The sequence below is a fragment of the Canis lupus genome, chromosome 3 (genome assembly GCF_011100685.1).
Source record: "Canis lupus familiaris isolate Mischka breed German Shepherd chromosome 3, alternate assembly UU_Cfam_GSD_1.0, whole genome shotgun sequence".
In the NCBI taxonomy this organism is placed as follows: domain Eukaryota; kingdom Metazoa; phylum Chordata; class Mammalia; order Carnivora; family Canidae; genus Canis; species Canis lupus.
The window spans coordinates 21,218,403-21,242,420 of NC_049224.1; the positions used below are offsets into that span (position 1 = coordinate 21,218,403).

Here is a 24,018-nt window from a genome sequence, read left to right on the forward strand (position 1 = left end):
TATTATAGCTAAAAATGGTAACTTCATAGCTGAAGTCTCACACAAGACACAATCTGCAAAAACTGATTTTTCATGGCTTACAAAATGTTAAAATATGATTTGAGAACACATAATAATTATGTGTAAAATTAACTGTCCTTAGGGAAAGGGTCAGACTTTTGGTTACAGGAAATATAATGTAATCATCTAAATATTAACCATTTATTGACTTGCAATAGAACATTGTACTAAATTCACAAAGCTTACTGGAAATTTCCACGAATACAACAAGAATCACTTCGGTCAATAATACTGTACAAAATGTTGCTCCAAACTTAAAGAATAGTAAAATAACCTTTTCCAACTATCCAAAGATAACAATACAGGGGGGAAAAAAGCAAAGATACGGAGGGTATAGAGTTGACTTTACACACCTAGAAAGTCTAGCTTATTAACTCTCTATAAATTGAACATGTACGACATGTTAAAGTTCAAAGACAGGACACTACCTAACAGTTACATAACAGACTTCAAAGGCAATTACTATAAAGTGAAAAACAAAAAAATTTATTTGGAATAATAAAGTCAGATGATCTTTTCAATAATTACTTTTAGTTGTACTTTTTTGAAATAGGCCAAAATAATTTTTTCAATAAAAAACTAATGAAGGTGCCCAACAGAATGGTTTCTGGCTGTTGGTTTGGTATTGTTATTTCAAGTAGAAGGAAAAAAAAAATCTTTGGTATGTATTCAAAAGATGGCATTATGGACTAAAGTACCCAGCAGGTATATAAAGAATATTTTTTCATAAATATTTCTTCTGTTACTGAACCAAGTGAAAGCATGGCTTTAAGATGCCTGAAAAGATAAACTTCTCTTAAGAACTCAGAAGTGTCTGAAAGGTTACCCAAAACAATTCTGATAGAAATAAAGAGTAAAGTAATAAAGCGAAACGTGGGAACATGAAATCAAAGAAAATTAAGTTTCACCTGACGCAGGCGTTTATTAGATGTCCCTGGACTACTTTTCCGTAAATTGCAAAATGCCTGCAGACCTTTCATCCAGTCCTACAAAAAATAACAGCATTTCAAAAAAATATACTATACAATAGTTTATTCAGTTTTCAATAACCAGGGTTTTTTTTTCCCCCAAATTCAGGAATTCTTTCCTGCTCCAGACTACTATTTCTATACTCAGAGTATGCTGCACTTCAATATATTTGTGGCCCCATAAAACAATGATCAAAACAATTATAATCATCCCTAAAATTATATTTCTATTGAATCCCTAAATTAATGTTAAGTATGCCACGAGTGACAATTAGACAAAAAATATAATTCACATCAAGTTATTAAGCAGTTTTGTATTGTGAAAGGAGGGCTGACTGAAAAACCAACTGATCATGTGATGACTGACTTCATGACTAGCATTCTAATCTTACCTTGGACCATGATGATATAGGTAGAAATGTGTAAGGGGATCTGGGTTAATTCATAAGCTTTTCAAATATAACATGAGGTTCAAAAAAAATTTCATGCTAATTTTCACATTAAATTGAAGCTGTATTTTTAAATGTTTATCTAGTGGTCTGGAGAAAGGAGAAAACAATCTTAGGCTTATCCAAAATAAATCTAAACATTTCACTTTGGCTTACTTACTTCCAAAAGCTCTGCACTGCTGCTTTACTCAGTTATATCCTTACCTTGCTGACTATTTCAGTCTGAACTCTGAATGTTTAGAGGACATCTTTACAGAACAAAATACGCCCTAATCAATTACTATAGCTTTTGGAAATAGAAGAGAGTAACCAAAGATCCCATAGGCCACCAAAGTAACAGAGACTGGAAATACAGGTAGTATTTTTGGACTTTAAGTGGTATGTGGAAATAAAGAATAGGTAAAATAGTTTACGTATAAATACAGTAAGAAAATGTTCTACTTATACTGAAATGTTACCGAAGTATATAACACATCTTTATTGAGAAAGAGGGAACCTGGTGAAATAATTGGAGCATAGGATACAAAGGTTAAATTTCTTGACTAACTCAATTTCCAGCATTTAAAAAATATGTATCTGTTACTGAAATGTTTTCAACTCTACTTTTTGCATCTAAATATTAGGGATAATACCCACAAAACAAGGTTTTCTGTGTTATATGTTTACAGTGTTTATTTGAAATATTTTGCAAAGATTTCAAACAGGACATTCAGTTGTGAACCATAAAATAATGTGGCTCATTCATCAAGTTTATTCTGGACTCTAAGACTTTTTCATAATTTATGAATCAAGGACCCAAGCCAAGATCCAGTTCTAAGAGCTACTGCTCCATATCCAGAGTTGGCAAATTATCTTCTATTTACAATAAAGTTTTCTTTGACCTCTTAACCACCTTCAGATTCTTTCCATAGAGTACAAACAAAAAAATATCATATTTGTACAAAATACCAGTAAATACCACCCCTGAAATATTATGAAGAATTCCAAGTATTTTTAACAAGAGGTTTTTTTTTAAAACATTCTCTCATCACAGTGATGCTTAAAATTTAATAAAAGTTATAAGAAGGGCATTGCACATGGATCAATGCCTAGTGCTAAAAGTAAGACATCATATGTAGACTTAGAGAAAATAGAAAATTCCTAAAATACTTTTTATTTTTGATGACTGAACTTCTATTTTTAGACCTGGAGTTCACCCAGTGAAGAATAACACTGCTTCTCAGGAAAACTAACTGCCTTACCTTTCGATTGTACTGAGAATATCTATAACCTTTCTGCAGAAAGGACTTTAAATGAGCACTTTGAGTTGGCCTCAACATGACAAAGTATTTAAAGGTCAATTTAAAATGGAGTTTTCATTTCTAATAACCCTTCACTGAGTTTTTCTGCATTTCTTTAAAAAAAAAAATTTACACATCAAAGTTCTCATTCCTTGAAATAATAAGATGATTAGATTTCAGTTTTCCTTTTTATTACTTATCATAAATGCAGAAGTTTCCTAGTTAAAAAGAAACTTTGGCTAAGTAAAGGTTTGCAGTAATTGAGAAAACAATGAACTTACCTCTGCTTGTTCTGGAGTTTCTCCTGCAAAGTAAAAAATGTAATGTTCTTCACTAAAGTGCTGAACCACTATCTGAAAACAGTTTGGCCTTTAAAATATAAACAGAACAGTTATTAGGAAGCTTAACAAAAAGCATCAAATGACACCAACTTTTAAAAAAAGTCACAACATATAATTATATAGGTCAATTGACATAATTCTTAATTTAGAGAACCAATATTCCACTGTCCAGATCATTACTGAAAAGAAAATGTCAGCTGCATACATTTTAATAAACTTTTTGTCAGTACCACTGAAATTTTACCCTTCAAAGTTTAAAAATGTTTTATGCTAGAATTGCACATAGCTCATCTAAAACACTTTCTTAAAATTAAATGTTACTAAACTCCTTACTTCAGAATAATATATATTATACATTTATATGTGCTGGAAAAAAGACATGTTCTTAGACCAAAAATGTTCTTAGTGGTTATCTCTCAGTGGACTATGGGTGACTTTTTAGAAACTTTTTTTTTCTTTACAACTGACAATTTTTCCTCATCTTTTAAAATGGAAACATCACCTGCTCACACATATGCTTGTTCTGGTGATTAAAGAACCCAACAGTGGTATACAGCACACATTAGTTTTTGTCCTTTGTCCTCCAATAGTATGCACCATACTAGAATTCATTCCACATTAGGTACCACATCAGATAGTAGTTTATATCTTTTTTGAAGATCTGTTTTTTATCTTTCCAACAAGACTTGAAAATGATCATGAAATGTTTATTAAGGGCCTCCATGTTTTTGAAACTCAAAATTCAATAAATGTTATTCCTATTTCTTGCACTAACCAAAGATTGTATCTTTTACTTCAGTATTAGAAGACCACGGCAAAATACCCAGAGTACAAGTTTAACCTTTATTTTTAAAACCATTCTTTCATGCTTTGAAAATGCTATAAAATAATACAGGTACAAACTGAATACTTCAGCTTCTGAAAGTGGCTTGAATCACACTGGCCTTCCTGACTCCATAAAATACAAATAAAACAAAAAGCAACTGTTCGAAATCACTGGAGAACCACCAAAGCAGCTCAGACTGGAGAAGCCAAGATCACAGTGAGCCTGAACTTCTCCACAGCTTTTCCTTTCAAGGTGTCTGCCAATTCCTAAAATGCGCAGGGCAAAAAGTTGAGAAACTAAGCAGAAGGAAGGAGCCCCTAAGAGGCTCAAAAACTAACCAGCACGTTCAGCAGTTTCATATTGCCAAGAAAGACAAATGACTTTAGGACCTTTAAAAAGGAAGGCTTTCATCTGAGACTCCTACCCATGCCTTCAAAATAAGGGCACCTTTCAAATAACTGTAATTAGAAGGTTTAATAAAATAGGTAATAAAATAGAGAATTTTGTCAGCTAACTACATCTATAAAAGAATCAAATGGAAACTCCAAATTGAAAAATGCAATAAAATTAAGACCTCAAAAAATGCATTTAGCTGCAGAGAGCATATTGGTGAACTGGAAGACAAATAATATCCAGCCTAAGGCACATAAAGGAAAAAATTATGAAAAACATACAAAACTATATCATAGATACATGGGACACAGTAAAAGATGGAATATGCTAGGGCAGCTTCGGGGCTCTGTCAGTGAAGCGCGAGACTCTTGATTTCGGCTCAGGTCTTGATATCAAGCCCTGCTCAGTGGGGAGTCTGGCGGAGATTCTCTCTCCCCCTCTCACTCCGCCCCTACTTGTGCTTGTGCACACACATACTATCTAAATAAATTAATTGAATCTTTAAAAAAGATATACCCTGTAATGTGAATTTCAGAAGATGAAAGAGAATGTGGCAAAAGAAGTGTGTAAAGACAGAGTTACCAAGGCTTTCCTAAAACTCACAAAAGACATCAGGTATTGAACTGAAGAAGTTCTACAAATATTAGGATAAAGTTTTATCTAAAGAAAATTTACCGTAGGCACATTTTTGTTAAACTGCTAAAAATCTAAAGAAAAATCTCAACCAGAGAAAGATGAAATACAGTATACCTAAAGAGAAAAAAAAGATGTATTATCTCTAAAAGAGAATCATAAAAGAAAAAGTTGGAAGGCAGAAAATAATCCTTAATTAAAACACTGAAAGAAAATAACTGTCAACCTAAAAATTTAATATCCAGTGAAAACATCATACCTAAATGAAGATAATAAATATTGCCACAATGAAAGATTCAGCGCACAAAAAAGGTGTAAACATTCCCACATATTCACTACAGTAACTCTTTCACTGAAATGTCTTTCAACCTGTGCTTCTTAAATGATTATATTTAAACTAAAGCAATATTAAAAGTCGTAAGTTTAATGTAAAGAAATGGTGTGCTTAGTGACTTCTTAATATTGAAAATAATCTGGAAAACTTGCATAGCTCTGCAGCTAAAACAGTTCGGGAAAACAGGCCAATGAGCAGTGCTGCCTAAACATTCCCTCGCCGTGGCCTGAGTAAGCATGCTGTCATTTAACCTGTGTTGCAAGGGGCTGTTACCTTTCACATTACATTTCATTCAAATGCAGGTCAGGCAGCGTATTGGGTTCTATGCAGACACAAAGCATAAAATGTCCAGCGCCAGTCATTTGTGTCAAAGAAAAAGATAACTGCATTCATCTACTATTTCCCTTTTCGTACATGATATTTGCATTCTGTGTTACATAATTTGATGTCAATTTTTCATTAGTCCTACTATCTGGTAGAGGTATCTGTTCACTTCCTTGAAATATATTTTGCTGATGCTGTTTTTCTTGGGATCCACTCTTTCTTGGTACTTCCCATCTCTTTCCTAGTAAAGGCCCTCAAAAATAGAGCTGGTGATGGTATACTGGCAGACTTTGGGGAAAAAACTCAGTTCTTTAAAAATAAAAGACTTGTACCATAGTTCCTGTGAACATATCATTTGTAACACCAAGTTTAGACTTGGTATCATTAAATTCAATGTCAAATTCTTAAAAGCCACCTTCAACAAGAAACTCTGCACAAGAAGCAAGCTGTGATCCTGTAGCAAATGATAAATGTGTATTTACTGCTTTTCTGCTTCCTTAAAACTACTTTCTTGATAGTAACCATAATAGAAATAATTCGGTCTCTTTAAATTGCACTAAAAGACCTGTTCTTTAACTCTAGCCATCATTTTCTTTTTTTTTTTTTTTTTGATACTGCAAACTGGTTTTCAGTCCGCTCACATCCGTTCATAGAAAGTATGTCAAAAATAATTTACAGTTTTCCCCAACCACTTTTACACAGATGTAGCTTTTATTAGTCTAAATGATTCTAAGATTCTTGTTATTCAAATTTTAAGTATCACTAGGGAATCAATCATTTTTTACCTTCATTTTTCCAAAGTTGAATTTCTGCTTTGAATCCATAAACCATCAGAGCACATTAATATATTTTTGTGTTGTATTTCTAAATCTGAGGAAGTTTACCTATTCTTCAACTAATCTGTGATGTGGAAATCATTTGCCAAGAAGTTTTTTTTTTCTTGTAGATCTTGTAGACATCAGCAGAAGTCTCCTTTTGGACAGCTTATGGACTCTGGTATCAAATAGCTCAGTGGTACTCTGATCCCACTTCTTCCCGTGAAAGTGAAAACATGTGTAGCTGAAGCAGCTTGGATTTTATTAGACTCATTTTATGATATTCAATGTGGAATTCTGGTCTACAAACAGACTTTGACATGTAAGAGCCTTTCTGTATTGCTTATTTTCCAGAATGAATTTTTGATGTAAAAACCAATGATGAAGTTTCATCATTGATCATGAACTTAAATACTATTTCTACAACATCTTCTTTGTTTCAAAGGATTAATTTACTGTTTTGAATACTTCATATTTTATAATTTCTTTTGGTACTTCTTTGGATGGCCAACAATTTACCTCCAAGTATTTCTCTAATGTTTGCAGATTTATCAGTGTACAGTGAAAATGTAATCTCTGGATCTGTATACAGCCTATCATTTGATTCACCAATGCGTTTATTGATAATACTATCTGAACACAATCTAATACTATTTGAAAATAATATTTCTTCTATTTCTTTTGCTTTTTGGCTTCAAACATACAATTAGCAATGTCCATACAGACTGTTTCAACAAACAAATTCTCCAACTCTGCATGAAGCATTTTGGCTTTAGCTTTAGCTATTAATTCCAAGGTCTCCTAACAAGCTTCCCAAGTATACTTTGATAGTGTAGGAACAGATCTATGGAAAGGAGGGGGTTGGGAGGGGAAGCTGTGTGGACAGAGGGACTTTTACTTAAAACTTACAGTTCTTTAGGGATATGGTGCCAACACAATGTGCTTGGTACCACTGATTCATTCAACTTATATGCAAAATATTTAGGCTGAGGAAGAGAAGATTTACTGGGTTTAGTTATCCCAATACATTTCTTAAGTGGCCTAATAGGTTGAATTTTTTAAATTAAGCCTACTGTCTTTATCTTGTGATTTTAATGACTTTCCAGCTTTATAATCATCTAATTGCCCTTGGTGGTAAAATAAGTATCTATACATTAAAGCCAATCAAAGAAGTAACAATGAAAAAAATATCTAAAATATCTAAACATCTAAAAAATATCTAAGTTATTATTTTTTGAGGAACTCCATTATATATTTTATAATAATGAAATTCTGAAATTTAAAACATTTAGTATTTTATTACAGTAACATTTTACAACAGTAACATTTTTTACAACTACCAATATCTCAAGGGACCCCTATAACCTATTTGTGACACATTGGTTGGGAAAGCTTTGATCTATCTAGATGAATGAATCCCCATCTTCCAAGACTCAGCTTAAGAACCACCAATTTCTTATTACCTATTTCCCCCAAATTTCTTCCCTTTTGTAGCTGTTCATAGTACAAATAAACCATGTTTGGTGGTGAATAATGCAGTTGTCTCCTCAGCATCCATTTCCCGCTCCCACAGAGAAGACCATTTAAAAAAGTCTATTAAAATTATAAATAACACTAATATGATGTCTGGAGAAAAGAAATGACAAGATTGTATGTTCCACAGCTACTTGTGAAGTTTTCTGAACTTAAACAGGATAAAGCTAGACTTGCTTAGTAGAAATGCCACCTACAACAGAAAAGGTTGTAAAAAACCGTGTTTTTAATTGTCTTTATTAAAAATAATACGTAATAAAAATAAGTTTGTCTAAAAAAGACTCTAGAATGGATTATTAATAATACTGATAGTGAAAGGTAAAGACAGGCCATTGTTCCTGATCAAAAAATTAAAAGTAATCAAGAGTTGCATGTGCTTTGTGATGGTCAGGATTCACTTTTAGCTTACACATTGATATTTATTTTTTTAAAAACTTTGAAATTAATTTAAGAAAAAATGCTTCAACTCCAAATCCAAAATACTCTCCTTTTCCCTACTGAAGCAATTGTTTTTATATTAGAATTATTTCTTAATGTCAAATTTTTTACGAACATGCTTATTATCAAGTTAGTAATACAACTGAGTGTACTCAGTACTATCAGATGCAATGAGTTAAAGAGAATGGGATAAAATGGGAGAGGACAAGACTCCCACTGAGTTACTCAAAAGACTGGGGCTAGGCGCAGGGAGGAAACATGCCTTACACAAGCCATGTTTAACTACAGGAGATGTCATTCCAAAGATTTCTATGTAATACAAGAGTGGAATTTCATGCACAGGTTAGTCTAAAATAAAAAAGGAAGACAGAAATCACCCTAGAAAGTAAATCGGACATTTTCAGATGATTTTAGGACTCTGAAAATCCACTGGCTATGCTTCAAAAAATGATGAACATATCCACTATTTTACGATTAAAGCAATTCCAAAAAGAAATAGGAAATTAATTTCTTACCTGCCAAAGAGACTATCATGAACAACATAGACAGAACATACACTGAGATCTATTAATCCTTTTGGTTTTGTAGCTCGTTTTTCACTTTCAAAATAAATAAGTTGGGCATCACTGCCTTCTAAGATAAAATATAAATTTTTCCACCGTTTTCCTTTGCCTGTTTAAAAAAAAGTTTTCTGTAAGCCAAATAATAAACTATGAAGCCATATATATTAAAATCATAAAAATTATTGCTGAAAAGAAAAATTGTATATCCATTTTTATTCCAAAGCTTCAATCACACATCTATCCTTACAAAATGACAAAATACCTAAATTTATCTGTAGAAAAATGCCTTATGCTATACTGCTTGTTTTAATGAATCACAGAGTAAATGACAATGGTACCTTAACTATATCTTTGAAAGTTTCATGAAGATAAAAATCTTTAAAATTCTTGCTTTGGAGTAATTCTTCTCTAATCATATGAAAATACTCTTCTACTCCACATCCTAATAACCAACCCCCTACATTTCTGAATGTTAAAATGAGGCAAATATATAAAACAGAAATATCAAAACAATGAATGTGACCAGTGTCATCAGAAGTCTCTCTTTAAGAAGAAAAATAATAATGAAGTGTGGGGTAGAGAGGGGGCAAAGAATCAAATATCTTGCACTGGAACTGACCTCAAGAATGAAAGACACACTTGGAAATATGTAAGCTTGTTTCATGAAACTCTGCTTGGAAATGTGGACTTGATATACCTAGACTCTAGATTTTTTTATTTAAATTCAATTAATTAACATATACTGTATTATTAGTATCAGAAGTATTGGTCAGTGAATCATCAGTCTCATATAATACCCTGTGCTCATTATATCACCCAGTTATTCCATCCCTCTAAGTGCCCCCTACCCTCCAACAACCCTCAGTTTGCTATCTAGGATTAAGAGTCTTATAATTTGTCTCCCTCCGATTTTATCTTGTTTTATTTTTTCCTCTCTTCCTCTATAATCCTGTTTTGCTTCTTAAATTCCACATGAATGAGATCATATGATAATTGTCTTTCTCTGATTGACTTACTTCGCTTAGCATAATACCCTCTAGGTTCCATCCATGTCATTGCAAATGGCAAGATTTCATTTTTTTGATGGCTGAGTAGTATTGCACTGTGTGTGTGTGTGTTTATATATACATCTTCTTTATTGTAGACTCCAGATTTTGAACGATGCTTATAAAAGCTTTAACCAAGGGTCAATTATTAATAATTCATATCAAAACTTATTAAATACATCAGTGGGAACGTTTATGCCAATATTTATAACGTGTCTATTAAATATTAATGGTAAAATACTAAAATTGAATCTTTAAAGTTAATACTTACCTTTTTTTAAAAGATAACCCTTTTTAACAATATTTTTATAAAAGGCATCCTTTGTTTTTCGACGAATTGTATTATAGATTTCCTTGCCATCAACTGTATCATTGAGTACTTGTTCTTGATCCTGAATTTTTAAAAATATTAAAATTATTTCATGAATTCTTGATAGAAATCAAATAAAATCTACTAAATTACCAATTTAAAAAACCAGGCTGATTGTCTATGACATTTAAAAGAAGTTTTTAAGACTAAAATTCTAAAAATGTAACAACATTAAGAGATCCTTTGTTTTCCAAATAAAGTCTCAAAAATACAATATTGTGTTACAGCAAATAACATTGAAAACATGAATTTGTCCCAAGAGAACTGATAAACTGGGAGCCAACTTAAGCATAAAACAAAAACCTGGTTGCTTATGCAAAGTTGTATCTGTGAGGAGGACTAGATGAATGCACAAAGCTATGCCCAGCTAAAATGAGATGCATGGGAATACAGAAAACATACCTCTAATACCTTACAGCTCTCAATTCACCAAGCATTCTATGCCACACTCATTCATCTACACCTGGTGATAGAACACCATCTGATTTCAAATAATCCTCCTTCTACCACTTTATAATAATCACAACCCTTCTGGTGGTAGCCTCTTCCACAAGTAAGCTTCAGGTCTTTTTCAAGGTAAAGTACCATATTTATTGTTCTGGTTAAACATTTCTTAACCAGTTATCACATATAAAAACTATACTACGTTTTATTAGGTTCTTATCTTTATGTGTTACTGATGAGGTTCTTGAGTGTTGTACCCCATAATCTCACCTTCCTATATAGCCTATCGTTCTTACTACATGGTTTTACATAACTGTGACTTGTAGGAATGGATGCATGTGTCTTAACTGCTAAATCCTCCTAAGTAACAAAAATATTTCTGACGTCAGGGAGACTATAAAGAGAAGAGTGTCTTTATAATGATCTTTCCAAAATAAATCAATCACCAATATTATCAATGGGATCCACTAGACTTAATTTCAGTTTCTTAGTTTCTTTTTTGAGCAGTTCTTACTATTTCCAAGGATTAATACTTAATGAATGATTTTTTAAAGACTTCATGGGTCTTTCTGATCCTTTTATAAATCTAAGATATGAGATTTTCGTAAATCATATTTTTCCTGTATCTTAAAACATCCTATTTCATCATCCTAGAAATCATTTCATCATTATTCAACAATTACTTTTCAAGTATACTAAAGAGCAAGAAGGGTTGGCAAACCATGGCATACGCACCAAACCCAGCCCACTGCCTGATGTTGGACATAAAGTTTTATCAAAACACACCCACATTCATTCCTTTTGTCTACAGTTGCTTTTATACAACAAAGGCAGAGTTCAACAGGTGAGATGGAGACTGAATCGCCTGCAAAACCTAAAATATTTAATTATCTGGTCCTTTACAGAAAAGTTTGCCAACTGTTAACTTAAAGGATGATGCAAGAGTGAAATAAACCATCTCTATTGCATCACCCTTTGTTGTTTTTTGTTTTTTGTTTTTTTTTTACTATGCTGCCAACCGTTGCAGCATCTTTCAAAAGTATAAAAGCCCATCTACCATCTGTGTTATCTTTTCAGTAGCCTTCACTGAACACAGCCCAGAACTCTCAATGTTCTGCTAACAGCAAAGAGAAAAAATTGACATAGGAAGATGTTTGACAATTATTAAAAGAATCAAAAGACTAATGCAAAGAGGTAGTGGCATTTTGGGATCTATTGTGATGATAACATTGATTTCTGATAAGCAAAAATCTCAGACTTTAATTCTTCTAATGCAGTATCCTTAAACTTTCTCAAACTCAAGAAACACTGAATAAATGATAGATTTCTACGTGGGGGGGAGGGATATGGGGTGTTTCTATCTAGTCAGTCATTTAGTAGGAAGGATGTCTTCATGCAATATTTTGTAACAAGAATCTAGACTGTCTTGTTTTGCTAAAAAGAAATAACGGTTCTTTTAAATTTTTATGTTTGTGCACCAAGATTTATTTAAGATGATTTGTAAGTGGCCAAAAGGTATTTTGTATCCAAAGGTTGCTGAAAGGAAACATAATGTAGAAATTTTAAAATTCACCATATTTATCACTGTAATTGATGTTTAAAAATCTAAACAGAAAAACATTTTACCCCTATGGAGTGAAGAAGACTATACTCTCCCAATAAAATTTATATAAACCATACAAGTTTTCAAAAGTATTCTATTTGATGGATGATTCAAGTACATGAACAAAAACCAAGAATCATCTGGAATCAGTATTGGATTCTGACCGTGAAAGTGTGGGAAGAATAACCTGAGTAATTATAAAGCAAAAATTAATTAGAGATGTATCTGAAATCTGGAATTAGGATTTAATAAGATGGATACGTTCCAGGTCCCTGCCTGAGAGTGGATTAACAGCTGCCTATTTTAAGCCTTTATAACCAAGGAAATATGGAAAAAAATTTTCAGTTTGCTATATTTAAATTCCTATTATTAAACTTTCTATTAACTTTTTTGGACTATATCTTTACTCCCACTTCTAAGAATTATTCATAAAATGACTTAAGAAGAAAAATTTTAAAAGGATACACTGGACCCAGATGATAAACAGTGATGACTACCTTCCCAGTTATATGGATGTGTACTTTTCAGTCTTTTATTTCAGTAATGATAATATTTAGTCTTGGCTACAGAATGGGCATATTTGTAGTGTGTGCATTAAGACATAACTATACTATTATTTGGATTTAAATATCTGATTTCAGGATGATCTCCATAGCACTTTTCTAAATTATATTAGGAGGAGGCTGATATACTCATCTACAACTTCTGAAAGATTCTAATATATTAGAAGAAATTATGGCCAAGGACAGAACTTTGCTTTCCAAACTCCAGTAAATCACTGGATGACAGAAGAAAAGGCTGAAATCTACATAGTTCCAGAGAAGTCTTAAATGTTTCCATACATTTAATTCAATAAATGTTAGTTTAGTGTCAGGGTCTGTTCTAGTTCTTGAAATACAACAGCAAACAAATCAAAGATTCCTCAAAGATTATCCTCAAAGAAATGAGGGAAAGAAATAAACAATATATAAATCATACTGTATGTTAATAAATGGTTAAGCGCTTTACAGGGTAAGGCAAGTACCAGTATTAAATAAGGTGTATGGGTAAATCTCATTGTGAAGCTAATTTCTGAACAAAACCTGAAAGAAATAAGAGAATGAGTGAGGCAAGTGGATATTGAAAAAAAAAAATCATTTTGGGCAGAGTGAACAACTAAAGCAAAGATCCTAAAGCAGAAAAGAATCTGGCATATTTTAAAAAATAGCAGAGAAGCCAGTATGACTGGAGACAAATGAGAGAGAGGATGGTAGTAAGAAGTTCAGAGGACTAATGAGATGACATCTATAGTCTGAGAAGCCACTCTAAGAACTTTGGCTTTCACTCCAAATGAAATATAAAACATGTGCAAGTGAGTATTAAACAGAGGAGTGAAATGATCTTACTCGCATTTTAAATGGATCCCCCTGACTGTTGTGCCGTAGGGCAAAAGAGGGAATACGGGGACAAAGTCAGATTCTAACGGTGGTTATGTGTTAGATTTGGAAAGCAGAGTCAGCATAATGTACCTGACAGTATGGATACAAAGCATAGGAGAGAAAGAAGTCAAGGAAGACTCGATGCCCTAAGTTGTTATTTCCCTATTGTACAGTAGTTCAACACGTTGTTGAAAAACTAAATAAATTAATAAGAACAGTGTCTAAATCATGGTGCAAAACAAAAAAAAAAAATGTTGCTCATTTTATTGTGGGCTGCATTGGCTCAAAAGGCTCCTTCTCTTCTAACATCTGTCTTAACAAGTGTTAGCTCCAGAAAGTAAGCAAACCTACCAAAAACTGTTCTTTCTATTCCAGCATCTTACTCTGAGTGGGGGTAGGCAGTCACCTCAGGGGGAGTGAGCTAATCAGTTTTTCCATTAATAAAGGTTATTATTACACTTTCTGTTCTGTAATAGAAGCCTGCTGGGAAGGATAGATATCAGAAGGATATTCTGATTCCCAAACTTCTACAGTAACCTACTTTTAACTCCAGGCTCAAATTAAGAGACTTCAAATAGCATTTAATGGTTTTTATGTAGCAACCGAATTGCTTTGTAATTGGCATCAGTTATTTCTGAAGTATCCAAGGCACTAATTGACACTTTTACAAATGACAACAATTTGGGGTTTGTTGACTTATGAAACCACAACACAAGAGTGCAGCAGACTATATAGATGAAGTAATTCTTAAAACAACCTTATAACTCAAGTACAAAAGTTTACTAAAGGTCAAATACTACTTATTTATTGTGCTAAATAAGTTTTTATTCTAAAAAATAAACTTTTCTAAAAATTTTTAAATTAAAAAATTCTAAGCCCAAATCCAAGATGGGAAAACATAGGACTTAATTTTTAGACAGAATCTGTAGACTTCTGAAACAAATTAAAACCATCATTAACTCTAACAACCAGCGTGAATTAGAATTTAGGATACAGCCGTGAGACACAGTGGCACAATCTTCATCTGGAGGTAAAGGCACATCTGATCCCTAATAAAAAGACCCTGAGCAGTGCTTCTAGAAAATAAACTGTGATAACAAAAACAAAACAACTTTTTTTTTTAATTCATTTTAATATGCAGTCAGCAGAGCAGTGAACTGACACTGTCTGCCCAAACTGCCAAAGCAGGACATCAAGGCTGACTACCGTTATTTGGAAGGTGTCAACAAGGAGAAAGTGAAACTTGAGATGGATCTTAAAACTAGCAGTGTTTCGACAGTCCTAGAGGAAGGGGTGGACATGGAGATAACAACAAGCACAACGATATTAAGACACATTGTGATAATACAGAGGGGATGAAGTGGGTGCTTCCTACTGGAGAGCAAACAGTTATCCATTCAGTAACACTGATGCTACTCTAGACACTGGGAATATAACACAACACCCCTGGCTCTCATGGACCTTACAGTCTACCAGAAAAGTATGAGGAAATGAAGCTACCATAGTGTGACAAGATGGTGATGATTCTTGAATGGATATTAAGCATCAGAAAAATGATCCCCCACCGCAGCAACTTCAATGACTAGCAGGGACAACCCTCTGAAACTAACATGTTAGGAGGGAAAACTGAGACGCTAGAGACACTATCAGTCACTGGAAGTTTAGTTGGGTACCCCCAAAAAAACTTTATGTCCCTGAAGTATCAATTCCTCCATTTTCCACATAGACAATTCCTAATCACTCTTTTGAAATACCTGTTCCTAGCATCTGCTAAAATCTTTGCCCACCACTCTTCAGAAAGTCTAAGTACACAGACTAAACAATCACCCTATGCATTAAGCAGCTAATACTGAACAGGCCCTCTTGTTAAGACCAATCTTCCTTCTTATACTGTGGATTTTAGCCACTCTTGCCTGCCCTAGGAAATTGTACATCAGGTACTGCCACTACCACATCTCACCCTCCTCATCACTAGTGGCTTTACACAGAGTATGCAGACACGCACAAAACTCTCTCACCATAAATCTATAGCCAAATAAACCATGAAATAAAAAGTTTAAATCCCTCTCAACCCTATCTTCTTCTAGAATTAATTTTCATTTTATTTACCAAGCTCACCTAGGTAAGCCCAGCTGTGATTTATCCTTGTGGTCTCCACTTTTGCCTCCAACAAACTCATTCATTCCTTGACCCAATGTAACATGGCTTCTGTCCCACCACTGCTTCTATTCTCAAAAAGCCACAAAGGCTAGAATCAACAGAAATAAAAACTAAGTGATTCTCTTACAATGTACTTTCTGAAAGAATCTGAGTAATGGCAGTTTTAAATTTTATCCAATTTTAAATGCATGACTGTGTGCATAAAACATAACACCAAAAATGCATTTTAAAATAAAATGCTTATTACTGCAAAAAGAAAAACAACACTGACCTGCATTGGTACAGGTTCCTTAAGATAATACCCTTCAACAATTTGTTCTTTTCGATAGTGATCTATGATGTCCCCAATGCTGTTAAAATAAAAATAACTAACATTGACATAATTTGTCTTATAAAAAAATGCAAATCCTGAAAATACACAAAGACCCTGTTGGCAAGAATTATGTATTTGCCAGTTTTTTCCCAAAGAATATAACCCAAATACAGCAATAGTACATAGGATTATAATAGTTCCATTATTTTGGAAAAGCAAGATTTGGTTTACAGGTCAGAATACCTGAGTCAGAGATTCCAATTTTGCATGCACATACTGAAAGAGTCAGTATAAGTAATGAAAGAATAAAAGCCTACTTTTTTTTTTTTTAAAGAGTATTTCTGAGGAACTGAGAAAGAACTGATAGAGAAATAGCATTTATATAGCAAGTTCAGGTAGATTTTAAGAATTTTTATCATGAAAACACACATTCAGCTTTCATAATAATCAGATGAGTTAGATCGTAAAACATATTAACAGCAAGTAAAAGGAGAAACAAACAGAAGACCAGGAGATAACTTTACATATAGGATTATCACTACAACAGAGAAGGCTTATTGATGATTTTGATAAACACTATAAAATATTCTTACTATTTAGGAAATTTTACAAACAAAACTGAAAATAAAATGACATTGTATAATGTATTTTAACACATATTTTAGAAAGGCATAATAATGACTTTTCTCAATATTATTTCTGTATAATCAGTAGCTCATTTTATTGTCCTAACTATTTAAGTTCTAGACTTTTAAACTTCCCTTTAATATCCTGCAGGAATGGGTATTTTAGGGACACCTAGGAAACATTTCTCAAAAACAGATCTTGTTTAACCTTCCACTTGATTTTTTCCAGTTCTACTGATGGAATTGAAATATATATATTATCTTCAGAGACACATATGTATATGTGCGGATACACACACACACAAACCCCTCTCCAAAGATACACACACAAATATATACATATATATGTCTCCAAAGAAAAAATATCTCTGCTATACTACAAAATTAATTTAAACCAAATGTTAAAATAGCGAAATAGAAGACTTGAAAGGATTAATGAAAAACAATCATGAATGGATATGAACTAAATACCAGATGCAGCATTCTACACAAGGGGAAGGAGTGCAAAATGAGACAAATAAAAAGGTATTAACATTAAAAAAGACAAGGATGGTTATACATTTTTAGAGGAAAACTAATGCTACATATAAATCCAAAAATGTTAAAAGAAGAAAGAAAATCAGAAAAGAATACATTTGTAGACATAGAGATGACTATGTGTTTCAAAGCAAAAGGAAAAAGCATCAAATCTATATAAAACAGTAAATATCAAAGGTTTCTGATTCATTAACTATAAAATGCATTTGATCCTGTGGAGCTTCTCAGTGTTACAATGTAAATTCTTGTCTAGCAGCTCAAAGATAGGATACTGTTGTGGAATGCAGTTCAGGCTGCCCAAGAGCAAATTTAAGTGTGTGACAACCAATGGGAAATATTCTTACAAGTGAGCTAGACTTTCAAGATTTTTTTTTTAAATTACTTTATATTCTACCCAGATATACCTAAAGAAACAGTCAAGGAAGACACAGCAACCCAGAATTTCCTAGACATTCCATGAAAGTTTCAGATATGAAATCAGATAGGTTTATATTTCAGAAAACTAAAACATGTTCACTATATGTCAGTGAAATAAATGTGAGTTCTGAAAGATACTATATCCTATACTTTTATTTTAATTAATTTACTTAATAAATAAAACCATGTCTCTCTCTTTGAACCCCCTAAATGTTAGTAAGCTTCAATGTTTGACCAAAATCTTCCTCTCTCTCTTCCTTCTCATCACTACCTCAACTGCTCTCTTTCCACTGACTCTCCTATGCCTATGTGTACATCCCTGAACTTACCACAGTCAGCCCACCATCTTTTTTCATAAACCTGTACCTCACAGAACTTTCTCTTTAATGTATATGCACAGGATCTATACAATATATTTCAAAAAGCAAATTAGTTAATAAATGCTTGCTGAATTATATTTGCTTTTAAATGTTTCTCTTGCTTTTCTTAAAGTTTATTTATAGGAAAGTTAAGAGTTATGTCTCAAAAGCACAGTTTCTAAATGAAACAGACGTAACTACCTCTCTTTACCAAATGATTAATATTGAGTTAATGGGGAGAACAGACAGTAGAGTATGGCTCTTTTATAAACATTTATTGGATAATTCAACTTTACACTTACATATCTAAACAATAACTGATAATCACAAAGGTGTATCTTCTTTTTTAAATTCATTTATCTTTTCTTAGTAATCTCATCCAATCCATATTGGATAATTCAACTTTACACTTTCATATCTAAACAATAACTGATAATCACAAAGGTGTATCTTTTTAAAATTCATTTATCTTTTCTTAGTAATCTCTTAGTAAAACTCACAACCCCAAGATTAAGAGTCACATATTCTTCCTAATTGAGTCAGCCAAGTAACTCACAAAGGTTTATCTTCTAAGATTTACTTTATTACTGACACTAATGCTGAAATGGTACATATATATATATATATATATACACACACATATATATATATCCATGCTGAAATATATACTTCCAAAACAACTATAAAACTGCCTTTTTCCCCAGACATCAGATTTACATAAATATTTCTTTTAAAAATTTTTAATATTAATACTAGAAACAACAATCCCCCTTAACTTTACCAAATGAACAGAACTATAAAGAAAATTTGTGGGTGTGGGTGCACCTCGGTGGCTCAGTCAGTTAAGCGTTGGACTCTTGATTACAGCCCAGATCAAGATCTCTTGAGTTGTGAGATCAAGCCCCACATTGGGCATCGCACGCTTGTTGGAGAGTTGGCTTGGAAGATTTTCTCCCTCTGCACCTCCCCCCCACTTACACATGCTCTCTCTCTAAAATACATAAATAAATCTTAAAAAAAAAAAAAAAAAAAAGAAAGAAAGAAAGAAAAAAAATTAGGGAGAATGATCACAGTCACTAAATTAACATGTACATGTATTTAAAATTTTGTCATTTTGTAAGCAGACTAATAATTTTGCAATTTAGAAATATACTTCAAATACTTCTTTCTTCCTGCTTCACTCTAGTCTTTATCAATAAAAAAGATAATCTTTATACAATTTACAGATTTCCCCCTTATGTAGGAAAAATTTTCATCTTTGCAGAATGTGTATCATAAGGAAGTTTGTTTACTGACAAAAAATAAACCAAGTAAATTATTTTATCTTTAAAAGTTTCCATGGACATTTATCAATTCAATTAAGAATATATGTTTTCAATTTACAGTTTTATATATTCTAAGTGCTTAGAAAACTGGACAACGGGACAAAGTAGTTTACCTTCATAAAGAGCTCAAATTGCAGGTAGCTAGATTTTCCGTGAGGATGTCTAGATTGGACTATTAATGTAGAAACCACTCAAGTAGCATTTCTGTATAAGGTGTGTGAAAGGATTCAAACGTCTAGACTCACATCTTCCAGTTGATGTCTTATAACTGTCCATGGGCCTTCTGTCAAGCAACTACAACTTGTTTTTGTTTTGTTTTGTTTTCTAAGATAAACCAGTTGCTGGATCTCTATACACACAAAGGTCAAGCTGGAATTAAGAAAAATTCTAAATGGGATGGAGAATACTGCTGTGGTATTAAGGGATTAAACTAGGCAAATGCCACCACTTTTGTTTATAAAAGCCTCCAAAAAAGGAAGACAAAACCACTCTAGAGTTAACTCATATGGGAGATTATTCACATTCAGAAGAAAATAAAGAAAGAAAAAGAAAAGAAAGATTCTTTTCTAATATATGGGGGGGGGGAGGTTCTATTACATGGTTTCTTTATTTTTTAAAAAATATTTTATCTATTTATTCATGAGAGAGACAGAGAGAGGAAGAAGATGGGGTGGGGCACAGACAAAGCAGAGGGAGAAGCAGGCTCCATGCAGGAAGCCCGACGTGGGACTCGATCCTAGGTCTCCAGGATCATGCCCTGGGCTGAAGGCAGCGCTAAACCGCTGAGCCACCTGGGCTGCCTTATCATATGGTTTCTTGATTAATTTATTTTCTTGCTCCAGTGGCTATAGTTCATTCTGAGTTATGGGATAAGCAATGATTTTAACTGTAATTTTTAAAATGAGAAGTAGGAACCAATAATCACAAACAAGAAATATCAACTTGAGAACACCCAATAACATGGGTAACATTTGTAATAAGTCTCAGTTTACTCTTTAAGAACTTTCTTTCTAGGGATCCCTGGGTGGCTCAGCGGTTCAGCACCTGCCTTTGGCCCAGGGCGTGACCCTGGAGTCCCAGGATCGAGTCCTGCGTCGGGCTCCCGGCATAGAGCCTGCTTCTCCCTTTGCCTGTGTTTCTGCCTCTGTCTATCATGAATAAATAAATAAAATCTTTAAAAATAAATAAATAACTTTCTTTCTATTAAAATGTCTCCCTAAAAAAATAAATAAATAAATAAAATGAAATGTCTCCCTAATAGAAGAATGTAATATATTTTCTTTATCTTAGAACAAATGTTTTGTTATCCTATAGTTAAGGACTTAGCACATTTGCTGTAAACAGTTTGCATATAATCAACAAACAAAAATTATCTTAGAGGAAAACAAATTACAAGTTATTAACTTACATTCATGTTTTACATTGTCTGAATGTAATGTAAATTGGACATTACTACTTGGACATGACTACTACTAAATTGTATCAAAGGCCTTATAATTTTAAATGTTAAAAAGTCACAAACTTTTATGCAATTTTGAATCTGATACACTAAATATTGAGATTTCAACTATTTTTGCCAAAAGAAAAAGATAACTAAAATTTCTCACAACTCACCTGTTATAATACCGGCCTCCCATCATAAACTGATTGTTTGGTGTTGGACATATTTTGAATCGCTGAATATTTTCATTGGTCCGAAAGTAAAGTGAATAGTCACCAGGAGTATTATCTGAGGGCCTCACAAGAAAACTGCAGACTTGGCCAACTGTAAAAATTAAGCTGTTAGTTTTATTTCCTAATTATCAAATAAAAAAGAAGCAGTGTTAAGAAATGTAACTATAAATTACATTTAAAATACATCAACTATGTAAATTTTCACCTGGAACTTGTTTTATAATAAAGGCAATTTTAACACATTTTTGTATTTTCTAGTTTATAAGTCACAACCACCCATGATGGTGCATGTCTGTATTACATAAAAATAGGTCAGCAGCAGTGATTTCTGGTTAATAATGTCTATACCTGTCATGACTTGGAAAAAATGATCTAACCATGGGTAGAGGACACTGGCCAAAATGGGCACATTCTATTTATAAATCCTCTTAAGAAGAGTCTAAAAAAAGTTTAAGTAAATTTTGTATAGGAATACTCTATACGGGGATCCCTGGGTGGCTCAGCGGTTTAGCACCTGCCTTTGGTCCAGGGTGCAATCCTGGAGTCCTGGGATCGAGTCCCGAGTCGGGCTCCCGGTATGGAGCCTGCTTCTCCCTATGCCTGTGTCTCTGCCTCTCTCTCTCTCTATCATAAATAAATTTTAAAAATCTTTTTTTTTTTAAAAAGGAATACTCTATACTTAATGCTTCTGATTAAACATTAAAAAGTAATAACTGTAATAAAATAGTACCAACGCTTACAAAGGTAGATTCAAAAATGAAATATGTGTGTACCTTATCAAAATCAATACCTGTACACTCTTTCCTTTAAGAACCTGAGAAGTCATATAGAAACAAATTATCATATACTAAAGATTCTCACACTAATCTTAGAGAAGGCTTTCTAATGTCTTCAATTGGCAGTGACTCTTAACACCAAAATACTTTGTCTTTCCTCTGCCTTAAGTCCTAATGACATAGAAAAGATCAGAACTTGATTGCTTTTAGGAAAACACATTGAATACTTAGAATATCAGATGTAATTTTTATGTAAATTACTGAGAGTTCCAATCATCTAGCTGAGACACTTACTACCAAATAATTTCATGTTTAATACACAGAATAGGAACTCATGCAAAATAGTGCATGCTAGTGATTATGTGCATTTTTCAGGGAGAAAATCACCAGATTCTTAAAAAAGCACATGACCCGAAGAAAATATAAAATAACATAAAGAAATTAAGTTTAGCTCCATTCAACTTGAAATGCATAAAACAAGAATGAGTGCCTCAAGTATCTGGGGATCCAGTTCAAAAATATAAACTTCTATTCAAAAGTATATAAATTTAAAATAAATATTTTGGCCCCACTCTCAAAAGCTGATAGCAGGTCACTGTGGTTGAGCATCTGGTCTCTATTACTCCCATAATGTATCATCATGTTCTTTATTTTTAATCTACTTAATCTAGGTCCTCACAATAAAATTGAATACTTCTAAAACCTTAAATCTTACAAAAGAGCCAAGTATTAATTAATTACATTAGATTCCAAAGCCCACAGTTCAAAAGAGTAATTCAGATTACATCTTTAATAATCAGTAGTTTATTCACCATATATGGAAACTATCAAACAGGTTGTTTTTTAAAGAACTAAGATTTCTACATTATAGATTATGGCTTCAACTTGTGTCAAATCCTCATATGTGTACAGTTTATGAAAAAGATACTTGGTAATTAAATTAATTCTGTCTTAAATGTTAGGATAAATGATGACAGGACAGTTTTTAGTTCAAATAATAAATCCAAAATAAAAGTCAATTTTTACTTTGCATATCTCTATAACCAGACTTTTAGAAATGTTAAAATAATATATTTTAAATAAGGCACAATCTATAATTCCACAAGTGCACAACGATAAACAAGAACATATGCTGCAGTTGAACAACAAAAAAACCAAAAATATAAACTACACAATATTCCTCTAAAGACAGATAATAAATTATGGTTTTTATATAACAGAAGCTTATGGTCATTCAAAAGAATAATGAAAACTTATATATAAGTAGATATAGAATGATCTCCCAAAATATATCCTAACAGGAAAAAAGTATGTTGCATGTTCCTAAAGTATGTGTGCGTGTGTGTGTGTGTGTAAGGGTATGTTTAGGAGAGAGAAACAGAGATACACACAGACACTGAAAACTTATAAAAATGCAGAAAAAGAAACTCGTCTGGTGCTGCTTGTAGGGAAGAGAACAGGGACTGGGACAGAGAGAAACATTTCACTGAGTTTTATACTACATGGATGTATTCAACTAAAAAACACTGCATAAGAAAATATACAAGTTTCTCTGTGGTGGGCAAGAAATTACAGTATTTTTAAATTTTAAATGAGCACTAAAGGCAAAATTGATGATAAATGGTCAGTTTGCTCTTTTATTCTTTTTAAATAAAGCTATTTTAAAAGGCAAGTGAATATACAAGTACCTGTCATAAGTAAATTATAAGCTTCTTGTTTGGAAATTTTCCCATGGAACCATCTTAAAAAGAGAACAAATAAGATATGTAAATCTGAAGTCCTTTTTGCTATTATACAATCAAAACTAAACAACCACATAAGTTTAATTCAAGCTGACAAAATGAAATAAATGCAAAAGCAATTGATTAAATTTTGTCATCTTTTACATTTATGTTATTGCACTTTGTAAACGTATATAACTTCAGCGAAACAGAAAAATAAGGGACCAGTATGAACCATAATTTCCATATTAACAATACAAAAACAATAATTA

At 32.7% G+C, this 24,018-nt stretch overlaps 1 protein-coding gene across 1 annotated transcript in view; it reads right to left on the minus strand.

Moving 5' to 3' along the window:
• RASA1 (RAS p21 protein activator 1) overlaps positions 1-24,018 on the minus strand; it is a 108,302-nt gene that overhangs the window by 16,155 nt on the left and 68,129 nt on the right. The window contains exons 7-13 of the mRNA XM_038532397.1: positions 23,714-23,766; positions 21,190-21,340; positions 16,270-16,348; positions 10,275-10,395; positions 8,910-9,066; positions 3,039-3,126; positions 969-1,046 (exon numbers count right to left, since the gene is read on the minus strand). Coding sequence (XP_038388325.1) covers positions 969-1,046; positions 3,039-3,126; positions 8,910-9,066; positions 10,275-10,395; positions 16,270-16,348; positions 21,190-21,340; positions 23,714-23,766 — 727 coding nt within the window. The remainder of the gene's footprint in view (positions 1-968; positions 1,047-3,038; positions 3,127-8,909; positions 9,067-10,274; positions 10,396-16,269; positions 16,349-21,189; positions 21,341-23,713; positions 23,767-24,018) is intronic.